At 36.4% G+C, this 19,762-nt stretch overlaps 1 protein-coding gene across 1 annotated transcript in view; it reads right to left on the bottom strand.

Moving 5' to 3' along the window:
- LRP1B (LDL receptor related protein 1B) overlaps nucleotides 1-19,762 on the bottom strand; it is a 470,964-nt gene that overhangs the window by 279,976 nt on the left and 171,226 nt on the right. The window contains exons 9-12 of the mRNA XM_056350419.1: nucleotides 18,976-19,212; nucleotides 10,719-10,899; nucleotides 7,548-7,767; nucleotides 4,446-4,635 (exon numbers count right to left, since the gene is read on the bottom strand). Of these exons, the coding sequence (XP_056206394.1) occupies nucleotides 4,446-4,635; nucleotides 7,548-7,767; nucleotides 10,719-10,899; nucleotides 18,976-19,212 (828 nt within the window). The remainder of the gene's footprint in view (nucleotides 1-4,445; nucleotides 4,636-7,547; nucleotides 7,768-10,718; nucleotides 10,900-18,975; nucleotides 19,213-19,762) is intronic.

Consider the following 19,762-nt stretch of genomic DNA (forward strand, 5'->3'; position numbering starts at 1 on the left):
GGACTACTTTATTATGGCTACGCTCACCAAAATGCAAATATATTATTAACAAAACATCAAAAAAATTAAGGGATATATTTGCATCTCAATCTTGGAAAACCTCAGGTGCAACACCTCAGAAAAAGTAGCCTTGAAACTCTACATCTTTACAAGTCCATCCATTACACAAATCAAAGAATGTCTAACACAATGATTTAAGAAGATACCACAAGCTACCGAAACAAACAAAAATATAATCCTCAAAAGTAAATCCAGAATTATACAGCACAAGTCAATGAAAACTGCAGTGATTTAATTAAAGAATATACATGAGTTTGTCAGATCACTAAGAAAGAATGCTATAGAGTAAAAGAGTATTTAAAGCTATTATAGAAAATACTTTGAAAACCCACAATGATTCTGAAGTCCAATGCAAGCTTAAAATAAATAACATCAAAATTAAAACACCAGATCAAAGTCAGCTGCTCCACCTTGAAGATTAAAAGTTCCTACTTAACCTCATAATTAGGATGACAAACTACAGCACACTAGGTTACTTGCTAAGTAAGTGATAAAAGACAGGATGATGACAAGCAAAATACAAGTACCAAAAGTTAAAGCAACAAGATACTAGACAAAAAAGTCTACAAAATGAGCTTTAAGGAAGACTTCACCTTGAAGGTGCAATGAGACCTTCAGTCCCATCAGTCTTCCTGTAGAGACTCCCAGGCTAAAATGTCTCCTGAAATGCTGTACAACAGACAGGTTAAGTCTCTTTATTGAGTAAGCTACAGAACCTATTTAGCTACCAAGTACTGATGAAATTAAATTTCCTTGACTGCTCTTTGAAATATATATTTATATGGGTGCTCTTAAAATATTCCCAAAATTGTAAAGTTACTTGCAAAGCTATCATCATATCTTTTATATTTTGCCAGCTTTTAAAACAGCTGCTGCCCTGCCACTTGCATATGATTCAATTAGGCTGGATCCATTTTAAGTTGCTAAAAAATTAGGCCAGAGCTAAAACATAACTTGCATCTCAGTCACCATTCTCAGAAAAAAATTGACAACCGTATCCATTTGTTTAATCTTCTAATTTAAAGGATACAACGAAGCATTAATTGCTGCTTAGCAATCACTGTACTTCTAGGTTTTCATGAATATTAATATATGTTTGTACCTTCCCATAAATCTAACCTAAAGTACTACTACTGACAGAAAGAGCAGCAGTCTGGGGCTCAAACAGCTCTTCTTTGCAACCTGAAAAGTTAAAATACCAGCTGATTTCAAAAGAGGTTATTTTAACTGCTGTAAATGGACTTGCACAAGAATTACTTACATATGAATAGCAACGCCCTCTCTCATAGCAGTGGAAATACCAGCAGGCCTTGGCAGGTTCATACACTGCCTGTAATTCCAGCTCCTATGATTACTATGCTTCCTGCCATCTTCCCATTTTTTAAAGTATTCCTGACACGTAGAGACCCAAAGACTAAGCCTCAGAAAATAAGATGAATTCTAGTCTCTGAAAGCAAGAAAAAACCAAGATCCTCTACAAGAAGATCATGCCTCATGAGATACAAAGACAGTGAAACACATCTCTTAAGGACATACCGAAACAAAGCCTGATGTCGCTACCCATAGCACAAAGCAACGCAGGATAGGCACAGCCAACTATCCTGTAAAGAACTCCTAATAGAAATGCCAGTCTCAGTTCAACTATGCCAAAATTAATTGACGTGGTTTCTGTTTGTGTAGACAGTTACAGTAACAGCATCATCAAAACAGTAACCTCAAAATATCCAGAGCCACATGTTTCCAAATACATCCACATAAGCTATAGAATATACCATAAAATTAACTACTATGGTCTTCTCTGTAACATATGATTCAGTCTTGATTTTGATCTTTTAGAAGAAACATAAAAATAACAAAAACAAAAACCACACTTCACTTTATGTAAAATAAATGCTTATGCTCCTTTGGGAACAATGCAAGATCAGCCTCACTAAGCATGACAAAAAGGGAAGATCCTAAAGGGGAAGATCCTAAAGGAGGCAGCTAGCTTACAAAATTCCAATTACAATTTCAAAAAAAGAATACATTAATGAGCCAAATACTCCATCTCAACATTTAAGCTCATTCAGCTAAAAATCTCGAAAGAAGGTAATGCTTCAGTCTTTTACCTCTGTTGTCAGCTTATTTGGAAGCTAATAGCAACTGCATTCTTTTTAAAATTTCCCTTATGTCTAAAACCAAAGAAACTTTCTGAGTACCTGATAAAGCAGCAGAAGTACCAACTATTTAAAGCAATCACCACATCCTCCCTTAGCAGGCACAGTTCAAAGTATCCTGAAATATGGCCAACTTGAGGGTAGATTTGGTGGGAGATTTTACCTTAGAAAAACCCCCAAAACACCCAAACCCAACAACAACAGACAACCATCCCAAACACACCATTTTTTTACATGATTTTGGAAGCAAGAGAGAGTCCCTGAAAAGCATCTGTGATACGAGATGCACTGCTACAATGACCTTGACATAGCACAGTACTACACATACTACAGTTTGCTTTAGGTACAGAAAATCTAGATGTTACAACATCAGAAAGGAGAAACCTTTAGCATTGCCTCCATGCTCATAAAACCAATAACAAGTTGGCTGTCTGAACCTCAGCACTCCATAATGAAGTACTAATCTCAGTGACTTTCCCTAAGAAAGCCTAGCTGGACTTATAAAAATAATATGAAGTCTTCCTTTCCTGCTGAATAATAACCTGTTGTAAAGAAAATCACTAAGCTTTTCAGTAGGGCCTCAGACAGTTAAGTGAGACATTGTAAAAAAAGTAGTATTTTTACAAACTAGAAGATATACTTTTAGATAGAGAAAAAGTCTTTGTCTTCTCCAAACAGTATTAACTACATATATAAGTCTTCATATACAGTAAATATTAAAATGAAATATAAAATTAAACCCCATACATGTAGATACTACATGCCAAGTATTTTGCTGGTGCACATATGCACTTTGAGTTTTATACTTTTGCATAATTTTGAGAATTAACTGTTTCTTCCCTTTGTAAATCACCATTTTTTTTTGTGCTGAATGGAAACAAAAAAAGATAAGAGTAGACAGAACAAAAAAAAATAAAAATAAATTAATATTTATTACTCAAACCTCTGAAATAAGCCTATGCAAAATATTTAGCCAATATATATAAGGAAAATAATCACTACATTGTAATTTCACATATATTTGTGTCATTTTTGTATACACACCTGAAATATATACACACACTCAGCATGTAGATATATGACAATAGGAAATACAAAGGTTAAATGTTGTCTCTGCATCTATAAGCGCTAAATATTTTTCCTAATGTTTTGATTCTATCCACTCTGTACTAGTTTTATCAGTTGTGTCTAAACCATTCATTAACTAAAAACAACAGAGACAGATCGTCCAAGTGCTAAGAATAGACATGAACAAGGCACTGTACCCACATCAAGATCTGAAGGTGATGATATGTGAAAATAAATTTGGGCTTTATGCACGGGGACAAAGCATTCTAAATAGGTCCTGTAAACGTTAAAATAAAAATAAGTAATTTAAAAAAAAATAATATCACTATTTTAACATTGTATACTAAGTAGCATTCAGATAAATGGTGGTATTTACATTTTATTACTTTTCTCGTTCATGTACATGATCAAATGTAGCAGGACTGCCAACACCTTAGTGTCTCTGATTGTCTATAGGAACTGTTGAACTGGAACCATTCTACATGTCAAAAATGATGATATATAGAGATATAGACATCAATAGTTAATACAGTCATCTTTTAAACAGTACTTTATTTATACTAATTCCTGATGCTCTGTTTTATGTTTGGCAGCAGGCATTAACCAGACATTAATCTGAAATTTGTTTTTATTACAGACAGCAAATATTCAACAACTCATCTGATCACTGTCTACAGTAAATTGATTTCAAAGATTTCTTCTGTATAACAGTACCACGTACTTTCAGGGGATTAAATAATATGTAATTGATGTAGACCAAGATGGGGAGAAAATTACAAAAAGGACAAGACAGACAGGATCTAGGATCTTATTTAACAAAAAGTAAATACAATATTTTATTTTATGTCTATGAAAAAACACGTATATGTTATCTGTTCCATTCTATACTTTCACAATGTCTTTGGTACACAAGAAAAATGGCAATAATGGCAGTGTAAATACACAGAAGAAATTCAGACAAGTATAATATTATGTTTCACTTTTTAGTAAGTATGAGATGATCAATTTCAACATCAATAGACTGAAACATTGGAAACATGCCACAAGTCACATTCTTTTTTCTGTTATTGTCCATCTAGTCATGTCACAATACTAGAAGACTGTAAGAGAAAAAAAATCCTTTTATAGCAGACCTTGGGAGAAACTGTATGTTATAAATACCTTGCTGTTTACGTGGATCATAAATTTGGAGCCCAAACAAAGGTGGTCTCTCACTTCTTAAAAGTGTCACATTCCTTGTAACCAGGTCCAACTGGAAAATTGACCCATTCATATAATCTGTCCAGTAAATATAATTTCCATGATGTGATAATCCAAAAGGATGATTCAAATCTCTTCCATTGTAGACTACCTGCAATTAATTAGTGGTAGGTGAGCATTAGCAAGGTTAAAATAATTACTATTTTTTCATAGCATACTCTGCTGAGAACATAAATAGGAAATAAGAAAACTGAAGTACTGTGCCCAAACATAACAACTTAATGGAATAAAATCACATAAAAACTGTAAAGCTGTTCTATGCACCAGTATCAATATCTAACTTCAAAACTTCATATACATTAACTGTCCCCTGTCAGATAACAGAGGAATATAGGTAACCATGCAATCATTATATTCAGTTAATATCTACCATCTTCCCTAGCAAGGAAGCATGGTTCTTCATACAACTCAGCATCTGTGAAATATATCAGATATCTGCTTCTTTTAAAGCAAAGAAGTTTGTACAAGTTGTTTTGGTTTTTTTTGTTGTTGAAAGGTGAAGTACAGAAACTGCTTATTTATTTCTGTGAACTCCATCTCTAGTTTGGGTCATGATAACTTGGGGAGGGGGAGGGGGGAACGTAAACAATGAAAAAAATTGCCAGAGCTCATACCCAAAATAAGACAAACTTTCTTCCATGTACCTTCTGCTTCTGGTTTATTAACTCATATATAAAAATACAAATTACACCCCAAATCTTGTCTTTATTTTATTGGCCATAGAAATGTTCTAAAACAATGTCATTAACTGTAACTCAAGTCTCAGGAATCCTTCACAAGAACTGCAACTACCACAACACAAGAGCTGTCTGATTACGAGCAGTTTAAAAATATTTTTAATTCCTATAGAACAAAAACAAAACTTCAGACTCTAAACTTACCAGCAAGTAAATTACTGTAATCAGAATGATTTACTTTAAAAAGACACAGAACTGCAGAACAGTAAATGATCTACTTTTGGGAGCCCTGCCTTTTTACCTCATCATTGCACCTGCCATTTGGCATGACTGAGTTCCAGTCTTCCTCTGCTGGCTGGGGTCCTGGCTTGAACTAATGTCCAACAGCTTATTTCTAGCTCACCTCCAGAAAGGACACAGTTCATCAGGTGTCCTACCCTCTATTCAGAGACACAAACCCAAGAGAACAAGGAGATAAAGCCAACTAAAACACAACTACTTTGGAGTGACAACAATTGTCCCCCTTTGCTCTTCAAATTCTCTCTTTGGTTTTAGAATTCTTTCGGTCCAAAATACCTCATCTCAGTTAACTGCTTTTGATCAAAATTAATCCATCAGTCAGCTATCCACCAGCTACTGGTGGAATTCTTGTAGGACTTCAGGACACCCTAAAATCTTCACTATACTGATAGAATTTAATGATGCTATTGACTCAGTTACATTTTGACCAAAATATCCTATAATGAAGAACAAATGATTAAGCATCAAAACCAAGTATCTTCATGCATTTTCTGTGAGGGTGATGAGGCAGTGGCACAGGCTGCCCAGAGAAGCTGTGGATGCCCCATCCTCAGAAGTGTTCAAGGCCAGGCTGGATGGGGCTGGGAGCAACCTGGTCTAGTGGAAGGTGTCCCTGACCACAGCAGGGAGTTGGAACTAGATGATTTTTAAGATTCCTTCCAACCCAAACCATTCTATGAATCTGGTTATTTTTGGCTACATATATTTTTTTTCAAGTAGTTATGCATTTTATTTAAATCACAGGATTAGAAAAAAAACACTTTAAAATAAACCCCCCAAAATATTCTGTGTCACACTTCAAAATATAACCTATAAAGACAGGTGCTACTTATTATTATAGCAGGAGGCAAGAGCAGCAAAATAAGTTCTCACCAGTAACCCATGTGCAATCCACAGCAGCTTCATTTAACCTTCCCAGACCTGTCCTGTCCAGAACTCTTCTAGAAGTCTAGCATTGGTAGTAGACAAGGATCTCCAGTTAAAAAAAAAAAAAAAGTCTGACAATGCTCTTAGTCCTCTCCCTGCTCCATCACAGGACCATAATGGATTTTGAGCAAAAGTAGAAGCACTAGATGTAAATCCTAACCTTGCCTTTATGCCAAACAGCAACACTTTGGCATTAGCACAGGCTTAACAACAGATCACTCAATATAAAGGATTTTAAAAGCAGTATTAAAGCTATATGAGCTTGCACAGGATTAGTTCCACACAGGACTGTGTCTACAATTACTACTTTCAGCACTAGAGATCTGTGTCTTGTCCTGTCAATGCCATTATACAGAGGAATCATGAGTGAAGCATAAATGAGAAGTCACAAGACATGTACATTTTGTGAAAAAGTCCTCCCACAGAATTAATGCCTGCCATTCTCAATTAACACTGGTTTCAGTTGTCAGGGTACTAATTTTACAAAGCACATGGGAAACCTTCCCCAAACTATCAGGCTCGAGTCTAAAGTTTAACCATTTTCCAGATGTCAGTTCTGTGCTTGTTGCATCCACAAACAGAATTTCTAGAAAGACTTGCATCTAGCTAGTATAGCAATTAGTAACAATTAGAACAATCTCTCTCCATCTTTGACTGCACTTACTGAGCACATCCCCTCTGTATACCACAACAAATTCTCAAACCGGGCACTGAGATTCATCAAAAGCAGCTTATCCAGTGAGGTTAAACAAAAGCCTTTCTCTGGCAGAACCAAAAGAAGTTTTTTTCCTACTGAAAAGCGCTTTGCAGCTTCATGGCCCAATCAAAATATAACTCATTGTGACATGAGAAAAAAAAGATTAAAAAACAGTTTAAAAAAATAATAAACTTTTGTGTCAGTTTCTAAAGATGAAAATTTTAAGCTGTATTATAGGCTCCTACAGGAGACTGCCAACATCGCTTGTTTCAGTACAGATGACACTGGACATGCTGAAGGGTTACGCAGACTTGAAAAAGCTTGAAAAGTATTTTTAACATAACACAATAAAATCCAGAGAATGAGCATGCCTCTGGCAAAACAGCAGTATTTTTCTTTTACCTTTCTGTCGGTTCCATTCAAAAATATTCTTTCAATGTGATCATAATAGGCATCACACCAGTATAGTACATTGGCATGATAGTCCAGAGTTAACCCATTTGGCCATAGCATCTTTGATGTTACAAAAATCTGCCGACTGTAGCCATCCATCCATGCCTTCTCAATTCTTCCCACACTGTCATCTATTTCATCTTCTTCCCAGTCTGTCCAATACATCCAGCTATGAAATTATAAAAATGAACATTCAGATACCATTTTAATCATGTGAATTACATTGTAGACTTGTAGCAGCAGTTCACAACAGTATAACCACAAGACAGAGTGATTTTTACTTTTGCATATTTCTTACCACTGCTATTTCATTAATACAACTATATTTACTTTTCCTGTGTACTGGATGCTGCTGAAATGACACTTCTGTTGTTTTGCTCATATTGTAATAAATTACATAAATACCAAATGGGTTAACTAATGGGAAGGGAAAGAATTAAAAACTTATTTAATCATACCGGAATTATGATTTTTTTTTTTTTAAACCAGCAATTTTATTGACTTTGTCTAAATTCAAACTTTTAACTGTGGTGTTGGGTTGGTTTTTTTGTTTTTTTTTCATCTTTGTTTGGTGGTTTGTTTGGGGTTTTTTTGTTTGTTTTGCCAAGTCTAATTTGCCTTTATGATGCAAATCTGCTTTTTATTATGCTTTATACAATCAAAAACGGCTGCAATTCATGAATTAATTGCATTCTGTTTTATTAGCTACAGGATAACCTTGGCATTCTCTGAACTTCAGATCCCACATGAAAGCAACTAAATTACTCAAAAGAACTATTATGAGCACTCTGTCCCTCACAAAAACATTTAGAAAGATCAGCTATAAACATTATTTGAAAAATAGCCAGTAGGCAATTTAAGCATAGTTTCATGGCTTATAGTGCAGCAATGCAGATAAGCAAAACAACTATAAAAAGTAGTTACCTTTGCTACTTCAAAAAATTTAAACAAGCATTGTAGTAAGTAATCTAAAAGTTTTAGTTCAGATGAGTTCTTTGGGCCAATCTCTACTGGACATTACAGAAAACACCCCTATATTTCTCCACACACCCACCCCACCCCTTATTGAATTAATCTGATTATCACGTTTTGTTACAGAATTTGCTGGTGAAGACTGATTTAAACAAATCAAAATACACAACTTGAACATATACAGAACAGAGGGTAGCAAATATTCTAAGAAACACCGTACTCTTTCCCGCAGCCCTCCCCCACCTCCCCACCCCCAAAGGAAAAACAGGTTCATGGGAAGAAACACATAGAAACCTGTATGTAACCTATGGTGTCTAAACAGCATTTCACATCACATGACCCACAGTAACATCAATATGCTGAAAACATTCACTCAATAGTAGACATTTACTTTTGAAGTCAGATCTAGAATTTCAATTGTTAAGCATTAACTAAAGGAAAAACATCACACTTCTTAAATGTATCATACTTGTTAAAATTGTCACGACATAATTATTGTTTACCTGCCTCATCTTTAATTTCACCAGATTTGTGCTTCTGAAATACATTGATCCTAACCCACTTAATCTGTCTATACCTTGAAGAATAAAGTCCTGGCATTTAAAATCTGAATTTACAAAGGAATGAAAATATGAAGTGAAAAACAGGTTTTTTTGTGAAATCTGTGTAAATGATGCCAACTTTAGCTGTCCAAAATCTTATTCAAATATACTTTTATGCACAAGCATAATCTGATCAATTTGCTTCTCATCTAAGAAATCTGAAAAGACAAAGAAAAAATTGCACCATCGTTACACAGGTTTACAGATTATGCAAATTCACCTTTTTTGTTTTTTTTTCCTGTTTCTTCCAAGTCACCCACCAGAAGGTTGTTTCATTTTCTTTTAATATCTTTGTAAATATGTGCTAAGAACATCAACCAATTTTTGATCCATGAGGCTTACGAACTTCATTGTATGTTTGACTCAAACAACACCAGGTTTAATCACAGAACTAAAAAACCTGCGTGCGCCCTAAAGCTTGGGCAGAGATGCAGGTCAGTGTGGTATTTATTCTATTGGAAGACAAAATATGTTTTACAAATATTTACATGACTGCTCAACAGCAATTACTGAGCTTTTCTCCATTAACTTTTTGTCTGTACTTACTCTAGTTATCATATCAAAAGCCGAAACATGCTTACAGTACCAAACATTTACATTGATGCGCTTTAATTGCATCTGAATACGCAGGTAATGCTTCTACATTGGCTAAATCAAGACTAATATTTTTTAAATGTAATTGAAATCCCATAATAAATGCTATCCCTCAGGAAAAGCTTCCATGAGAAGTATAATCATGAAAGGCACATTATTTTATTAGAAAAGTGTTTTATATAATAGCCCTTCTCAGACAATACATCTTTATACACTATTTCCTGTGCCATGCATTTACTGAGCTGGAAAATTTAACAAAGTAATTGTAGGTATGGCTATGGTTTGTGGTCTGATTTTACAACCTTACTACCTGACCTTTATTAATTGTAGCCTTTCCATAGTCACTTCCATTCCTCAAAGGACAAACCAAAAGTGAAAACCTGATAGCGTACATACATTCCAATACTAGGAAAATGGCAATCAATCCAGCCACACTAGAATTACCTGCCTACATCACTCTCCAGTGACAATTCCCTGAATAAATGTAACGGTGAATTTTTAGGTAAACCATCACTACACCACACTAATACAATGTTCTTTTTATTATGCAGGCTATCACAATTAATTATGCTAGTAAGTAATGAAAAGTACCTGTCTCATTTAGTTTTCTAAACCAATGTGTACAAGAATATGGTTATAACTACCTTCAGAAATTGAGACTTAAAAAGAATAAAGGACAGCATCATAAAGTTCACTTAGTATTAAAAACACATACAGGTCTGACAATTCGTTTGAGAAAAAGATGAATCACATTCAGATTAACTGGACAGTATGTCTGGGCATACACAAGGGCTTCAGGCAAGAACGCTGGACAGAAATTACAGATATTACAGACTACTGTAGAATTACAGACTACTACAGGAGTCTAAAAACCCCATCCTAAGCAAAACTCAATCCCATATTTATACTATGAAGACAATCATTAAACCACATAAATTAATCTACTCCATACCCATTGACAGGATCAACAACAATTCCTCTAGGGTGTGACATATCACCCTCCAACAAAGTTTTTCTACTTTGAGCAGCTTTTTCCAGTCTGGCTACAGCAATTGTTTTCCTGTGGCCATCGTTTGTCCAATAAAGATTATTTCCAATCCAGTCCACTGCTATGCCTTCTACATTATCAAGATCTGTTGAGAGAGAGAAGATAAGACATTAGTATTATACATTTATACTAATGGATAATGTTAGAACATAAACAATGGATAATATATAGCCCATATAGCTAAACTAGATTACTTCCTTGAAGCTGAATTGTATTTGCTGCGTCTGTCAGAATTAGTCTTTGCTGAAGACACCCTAGAAAAGACAAAGACTGGTCCTAAAACTTCGTTGTGTATTAAGCCACAAGCTTTCATATGTTAACCACAGCTGGCCCAGGAAAAAATCACTATTTAACAAAACCCTACTTAATTTAAACCCTAAATAGCAGCATCACTCAAATCAAGAAGAGCTTCTGGTATCAGCTCTAGTGCTCTAAATTATCTTGTTTTTCACCAAAAAACCAAAGTTTCACTCTTAATAAAAATACCCAAAAAAAGGCATTTAATTTCCATTTGTTCCATTGTCCCCTTGACCTTGCAAAACGTAAGCAAGAACGCTACAAGAGTTATTCTCCACAGCTAAGTACATGTGCAGAGTATAGACACAGCGAGCAATAGACAGGCAAAGGGCAACGCTACCCCTGAACGTACCAAGGGCTCATGAGGCTGAAAGCGGTAGGGCTCCATCCAGAACCAAAATGAGTCAACGCTGTTCATTACACAGAGTGCGGAGATTTCCCACTTTGAGAAGTTGTAAAACAGGTCCCAGAGCAACACGTTTTCCCTCAAGATTACCCAATGCCCAGTGACATTACCTGAGTGCTGCCCTCTCCCACACGGTCCCAACTCCTTAAGTGACAGCATATGGTCTCTAAAAGGTTTTCCGTACTTTTTCATCATACCTTTTCTTTCAGAAAGACCTCAAAGTCCAAGTGCATAGGGTGCAATAATGGTGAATTTCCAGTCAGTTTCTGCCGGCCCTTGTGGCGGTGCAAAGATTGAGGCAGCCCCAGGCACCCAGGTGATCCAGGCGGCAGCGCCTCAGCTGCAGGGCGCTCCCACCCCTCATCAGGTGAGAGCGGGCCGGGGTGATGCCGAGGGGACTTAACAGCTGTGACCGCCACTTTGCTGCCCCCCCTCCCCACCTTTAAACAGGCCCTGGCAGCACAAGCACTTGTTACCTGCATTTCCCCATTCTCTGCATGATGTACTTCATTAAGCAGGACGGAGCCCCTGCTCTATGCACCCCTCCAGCAGCCAACACAGAGAGCACAGCACTGGCCCGAACTCCCCAGCTCTGCTCACACCCTGTGAAGGGGCCGTTTTTTAAGTCCAGGCAAGGGCTTGTGTCTGGCTCAGAGCACTCACTAACAGCCCTGTTAGCGGCCTATCACTGCGGCTAAACCCCCGGCTGAGCTGGGCAGGCCCAGCCCCTCAAGCAGGGCTCTGCTCCCCAGTGCCTCACAAGTGCCTGCCCTTTCCCAGTCTGCCGCCTCAGGGTGGATGGGGCCACTCACAGGCAGTGCAGCTGCCTCTCGCGCAGGGCTGAGGGAGCCGCGGCTGCTTGCTTTAGTGTCCTTGCCGAGGTCAAACTTGGCATGGCTCGCTTTACTGTTAACTGGTTTGCGAGCTGGTCATCTAGACTAAAAATATCAGTTTTACAGATATTTAGTGACAGCCTAACAGCTGTGACTCCAGCGCTGCCACTCGGCTTGAGAACTCGTGGCACCGAAGTGGTGCCTCGCTTTGTTGTGTTAAAAATGAAGGCTGGTATAGCTGAAAAGATTTAACACCCCCCCAAACTCAAAAAATAAAAGCACACTAAAAACCCAACCCTTTTTACTGCAATGCTTCTTGACAATATGTGGTGTATTACTTGTTTGTTATACTTGGATACACAATCCTACAGCACAGTTTCAATGGCAGGAATCGTTGAGGCTTGAAAAAAGGAAATTTTGTGTAATTTTTTTTCTTGTTTTTGTTAAACACTTCCTGTTCACATTAATGCCAATAATGCCATCTAGACACAAGCTTTCTGCAGATTCATTCTTCCACCAGTGCTTTACATCACTTTCTGATCAACACTGGAAGTTTTTTGAGAGATTTTATCAAAACAAATATGCAGAGACATTTTCATTGCAATGCACATCAAAAATTCACATATTACCATTTTTTAAGAAGTGCTGATGTGACAAAATCACTGATCCTACTTCAATCCTGCTTACACCAGCTACACTTGTGAAAATCTGCTAAACCCAACACAGCTGTTTACTATTTGAACTGTGCTGCCAGACATCTCAGATGTAACCCTCACCTTTCCAGACAATTTCCCATGAAGTCCTGAAGTGCTGGTTTGGGACATTTCAGGTTGTTATCAGAGTCATTTTTACTGTAACAGCATTGTGTAGTGGTGCTGTGTTGCCATAATCTAAACCTTCCCTCAGATTTGGCCACCAAGGTGCCTCCCCGTGATGCAGTCAGTAAGTACTATCAGAAAGGTCTTAGGAACATTTGTTAACTTCGGCACATTTATTTTTCTTTTGCAACATGTTACACATATTTTCCTTGGGACAAACTCTTCACCAGTAATATTTTTTACATCCCAAACACATTTACTGACTATCACTCTAATAAACTATCTCATTCCCTACAATAAATGAATTTTTTTTTTTTGTGAGACAGGAATGCAAAGCTCATTTACTGAGTCACAGCCTACATAACAATGCTGTACAGAAAACTTGCTGCTTACTATAACCTGCAGATAACATATGGTATGTCATCAACAGTACACTAAGATAAAATATGATAGTTTTACCCAATAAATGAAATACTGCGCTTTTTATACACTTGGATGCAATAACAGCATCTATAAAAGGTGCCATTACAATCTCAATAGCATTGTAACATGATAAATTACTTCATAGTGTTATTGTTGAACAATGTTTTTTAGTGATTGTAATACCACCATATTCCCTATCAAGTTAACAGAGCTAAAATGTTTTCAAATACCTTGTACTTGCAAAATGTGGTTTTTTGTTAATTTTGTATAGATATCCTTTTTAAAAAAAGCAAAATGCTTTAAAATACAATAGTGAAGTATATTGATTATGATATGAACTCACACTGTATATTAAAATTTAAAAATTAAAAGTATCCCCTTATTAAGAGTGATACTTCAGGTATAATGCTTTCAATGTTTAAAAACAGCAAATTATGAGAAGTTGGTGGCTTCTGAAATTCATAGCATGACAGCCATGTAGTAATTTTTAAACTGTTTTTTCCGTTATCAGTATCCTCTGTCTGCAGGACAGCAACAGACAAACAACACAGATGAATAAAGATAAACATGCAAATGAGATTTTTTTCAACATAAAAGGAAAGACATGCTTGACAATAACATAGAGGGTAATTGAGAAATGAGTTTACTTGACTTGAAGAAATTGACAAGGTATAGATTAGTTCAGGATTCTTTCTAGCTTTAATGCTGTGTATCATGCCAAGTTTTTAATCGTTCTACCCTATCCATATTGCTTGTGTTAAATTAAACACTAATGGAGATGTATGTATATAGTATATATGTATATATATAAAACTGTGATGTATTTTACACTTCCTAGGATTTGTTTGGCTTTTTTTTTCCTTAACCCTTGAACTGCAAAGTGCAATCAACCACCTGCAGTGACATGAACAGTAACAAAAATTAAAGGTACATAACATCTCCAGCTGCCATTTTTAAACATGTAGTTCTTTGAACATGGGAGCAATTAAAGCCTGACTATCTCTGTATCTGTGTGTTCTTGGGTTTTAACTACTTAGCTGAGGAATAGTGATTTTTTTTTTCCCATTACAACTCCATTTCACAATTTCTGTGTTCATGTTGCTATGTCCAGCTGCAGAAATCAATAAAATAAGAGTGAACTTGCAAGTCAACAGTCCTTGATATCTCATGTCCCTATTTTTACAAAACTTTAGGCATTTGATTATACTTGGACCTCTGCCCTGTATATCAAATTACCTTGAAATCATACTGAAGGTCCCAATGATACTACAGAGAGAGACAAAGAAACCCACCAAAGTATCAACTAAACCTTGTTCACGTAGGAAACTAGGTCTAAATTTAGTAAATAGTCATAGGTGTAGACATGATACAACATCCTGTAAGAAACAGCGTGAGAAGGTTATGGAAAAAAACAAGTGGCATATGCTGAGAGGTTTCCAAAATGGTTTTAAAATTTTTATGCTATTTCAGATACACCTAAACATCACTATATTTTTGGGGAAATATTTTTCCCTGTGATCTAAAAAGCCTGAAGGAAGCAATGGTGTCAAAAAATCACTCTCCAGATGGGAGGATATGAAACAACAGTATGATGAAGTACCTAACCCAGCAGCTACTTAGTCTGACACGAATCATCCAAAGTACAAAACAGCTGTGTATTAGTCAGAGTGGGTGAGATCAGTGCCAGCAGCTCAGCCAGGTTCCCCAGGCTGATGGATACTGTCAGTTTTATTTGTTGTCTCTCAGTGTCTTTGCTCATTCCTTTACAAAGGCAATGTCAGAGTCAGCTGGAACTCTCTGAAAGTGGGAGAGTGGCTTTTGGTCCTGGAATGATCAGGTTATGTGGAGAAGAGAAGCGCAAAATATGGTAGGGAAAAGAAGAGAGCATCTCACCAAGGATCTGGGAGCCCAGGCTTCACAAAGGAAGACTGTTCAACAGAACAGGCAATAAAGACAAGTTTCAGGAGTGAAAGGGCCCTTTAGGGCTCAGAGGAATCTCAGCAGATTTTGCTCAACTCAGGAAAACACTGACATGACTAAAATCAAGCTTGAGGACAACGAGTGATTTGTCCAAAAAAACAATTTTATTTTTAACCTGTCTGACCAAGACATTTAGAGTTAAACACAGTTTTTATAGCAGTAAGACCAGCTTTTTAATGAAAATGTTTGTTGTTTTTTATCTTTGCCTTGGGAGATGAAACAGTCAAAATATGGACTATCTTCATATCATTTGCAAAACTATTACACTAGAATGCTAGATACTGCCTAAAATATACAAGCATATTGCTCCAAATCTGTTTAGTTTAGCCTAATAGCTACTGTAGCTGAGCTACCATGCCTTCTGCAGCAATTTCAGAGCACCTGTTTCTAAACCAAATACAGTCTAATTAAAAAAAAAAAAAAAAAAAAGGACTCATGGTAATTATATATTAAATATATCAGAACGTTTTAAAATAAAGGAGGATTGTACAGCAAAACCATACAAAGACATTTTACAATCTTTTTGTGAAGTTATGGTTTAAAGTTCACTTTTATTTAACTATCTAAAAGCTTTAAATGCCTTCCTTACTCTTTAGGTGGGCCTCACATCAAGTAGTAAACAGGAACTGTAAACTGGAAATACTACCAGAATTTTAAAATCAACAGTAGTGTTATGTGGGCTCCAAATATACTGAATATAGATACAAGGTTTTTAAAAACTCATATTTCTTGAGTCAACAATTTGCCACATTGGTTATAAGTATGCAAGAGATTATAAGCACAACGTATAATTTGGTAAAGAGGGGCCTAGCTCATTAATGTCAGTTAGATCAAGTGCACTAACAGAGCCTAAAATACTGGATTAACATGAGAACAGGGGAAAAAATAATTATTCAATATACCAACCTGCTAAACAGCTTCCAAAGATATTTACAGACTTACTTTGACCGTATTTAAGCAAAACGTTAGCCCGTGACCATGTCTGCTAATATTTACAAGTGAATAATAGAACATTTTAAGGCTCTTAGCAACCCCAAACCACGTAAGGGGGCTAAAGACAAGCAAAAAAACCCCACAGAATTCATTCTACTCCAACTGAATGATATCTAAATCTCTTTAAAAATGTCTGGATTGTTCCATTTTTTTATTTAAAAAACTGAATTCAGCTGCAAGTTTGAAACCTTAATTATAGCAATTTCTGTTGCTGGTGAAAATACACTATTGCAGTTGTGCCACCAACTGTAGGCTGGGCCATGCTGTGGGCTGTCAAATAGTTATCAATACTACACAGCAGTTTGTTTCCTGAAGTGAAGAATAAGAAATCACAGCTGAAACTATATGGGAAATCAAACTCCAGCAGTGTTAGGTGCTCAGCGTTCTCAATTCCCAGTCAACAGCTTGTAGGATCAGGCTCTCATGTAGGCAAACCGTAATTATCTGAGTTACGCTGTTGTTTTGAGCTAGCATATCTTCTTGTAAAACTGGATAGTCAAAAAAATGACAACTTCTAGTCTGAGACCTGACACCTACCACAGATAGAGTTCCTTAGCAGCATGCTGTTCAGAGCGAATATTAAACCTCCTCCTGACACACCTGATTTTCTCTAGTAGCCATCCACCAAGGAACCATTTAATCTGTCCCTGCTGAGTTCTTGAGAGTTGACAAGAATGAAAGCTGAGGTGGTATGGCTGGAGGACATATTAATTTTTGAAACCATGAAAAATAGATTAACAAGTGTTCTTTAAACACACTTTAAAGTTATGAAACTACACCAAGTTCTAACTAACAATGTAAGCTCCTGGGAAAGGAGTGGGTAGAGAATGAAAGTGAAATTTTTTTGGTCTTTGTAAGTATTAGGACCACCAATAATACATCATCGGATAATCCGTAACTCTTTTGGTATTGCACTGATAATTTGCTATGTTGTACTTATAAAGAGTATAAATTCCAGTTAAACATTTTTTAAAAGAGTGCCTTCCATTTGCTGGTTTGGTATACAAAGTTTGTTTGTGTTGACATGTTTGCTTAGTCTAACCCTAACCTGATCAACACCTTTCAGCAAGGATGCTCCTTGGTTTATTTATAATGTTTAAATCAACATACTGTCTGCTCCTTTCTCTACTTCACATTTGGATTACTTTGTTGAAAAATGAAATGTGTGTTGTTCAGTAAAAGAAAGTTAGCATTGGAAGTTCTGTGATGTATATTATCCATTTCCATATTTGCAGTGAAATGAAGAATTACCAGATTGACAGCTGGGTATTCATTATTTACCCAGACAGCTGCCTTTTATTAAGTAATCACCAAAACAGGGTAAAGAGCCATCTATTGCTTGCAACTACTGCTGAAGGGATTTGTGCAGACGCTGAAGTCTGCAGAGAGACCTTATATGAGAACACCACCATATCGCTGCAAACTAGAGATAACTTCTCTGCGGCAACTGAATTAAAACATAGGTTATGAATGTCAGGGAATGAAAATCCCTGTGCTAAATCAAAGGTATTTTAGTTACTTTCACTGTCTCGAGCTTGGGTTCACAAGTACAGTTATTAAGCTCTCCGAAGGACAAGATGAATATTCATACTACTTATTTTCTTGAGGACTAGAAAACAATTACTGCAGAATGGATTTCAGCTGAAGTAGTTACCTCCTGCTGAAGCAGCCTGTCATGAAAAGAGTCCATAAAAGAGAAAGAAATACGGGTTGACAGATTGGAAGTTTTATCACTGAAATAGCATTTAGTATGGCAAGATAAGATTCTAGAACTGAGAGACTCTCTGAAGTGTGGTGGGAGAGGTGGAAACTAGAGAACTGCTGGTATTTTCTCTCATTGGTATAATAAATAGTACAAACATCTAAATTAAGGTTCTAAAATATGTTTAGGTCTTCCTGTTTCTTCCACATATACCATGGAAAATGCATCAGGAAAGACAATACTTTTTTTCTAATGAGTTTGCAACTACTAAGGAAGTCTCACTCTGCCAAAATAGTTGCATAAGCTCCAGAACCCACATTGTGATGCAGGTTGGAGTGAAAGAAGTTTTAAGAAGTCCACAACCACACAGGATGGCTCAGCAAATGACTACAAAGAGCTACATTATTGATCTATTGTATCTAACTACTGAAAGAATAGTGGAGACGTAGGAACTCACTGGGGGGATATAAGCTTAAATGGACAAGATAATAATTCTCCACAGAGCAACTTGACCAAACTACATTTCTGTACTCAGGAAGAATAAACAGTAAGTTGTAAAAAAAGAAACATCTCCAACTTTGTTCAAGGTCTAGTTTGGGTCTGTTTTCCATGAGAGATTACAAATAAGGCTTTAAATTATCTGTAAATGTCAATTCAGCTTCTCCTTAGTAAAATACTCTGAATGTCGCTACCAGTTAGCATTGCCTACCATCTTTGAGGATTGTTTCTCGCTCTGTGCCATCAATCTTCTGTCGCCCAATGAGGAAACTAGTAGTATCAGCAAAGTAAATGTAATTGGTTTCGGCATGGAAGTCCAGAGCACGAGGATTGACCAAGTTTTCTATAGGGATCATGTATTCATCAGATACTTTGGTATTCAGGTCCATTCCCCGTATTATTCCTGGGCGTCCCTTCCCATAAAAAAGAAACAATTCATTCTTTGGTCCTGCAAAAGAAAGATTACAAACATAAACAACTGATGCTGCCTAATCTTCTTTACAGTACATAATGTCACTGTTTAATTAACTGGCACAATCAGTGGGGGAGCAGGAATATTATTCAATACCAAAAATTAAACTTTCATATATTCTGAAGGTATCTAAACTCAAGAAATCTAGCTAATTGCATTACCTTAATTAAAATACAAATTACTTTAGTGAACTGCTTATATCTAAATATTTTTCTGTGTAAAAGTTCACACTGAAAAGCAATGGTAGATCACAGAATAACTTTGCATCTACTGTGATGTGGACATATATATCTTTGTAGACACGCAGTTTTACAATTCATTAGGATCTATCAGGGTAATGGAGACCATGACTTTAGTAATCATTAAATTTAACAAGACCATAAACTCCAGCAAATATGAACCACCATATTTTTCACCTGAAGATTCTCAGAAACAACCAAGACAAAAGATTACTGTACATTTCATTCAAATGGGAAGGAATACAACAACGCACACTATTCTTTCAGACTGAGATACAAAACATACA

This window comes from Falco biarmicus, chromosome 8 (assembly GCF_023638135.1).
Source record: "Falco biarmicus isolate bFalBia1 chromosome 8, bFalBia1.pri, whole genome shotgun sequence".
Classification (NCBI taxonomy): domain Eukaryota; kingdom Metazoa; phylum Chordata; class Aves; order Falconiformes; family Falconidae; genus Falco; species Falco biarmicus.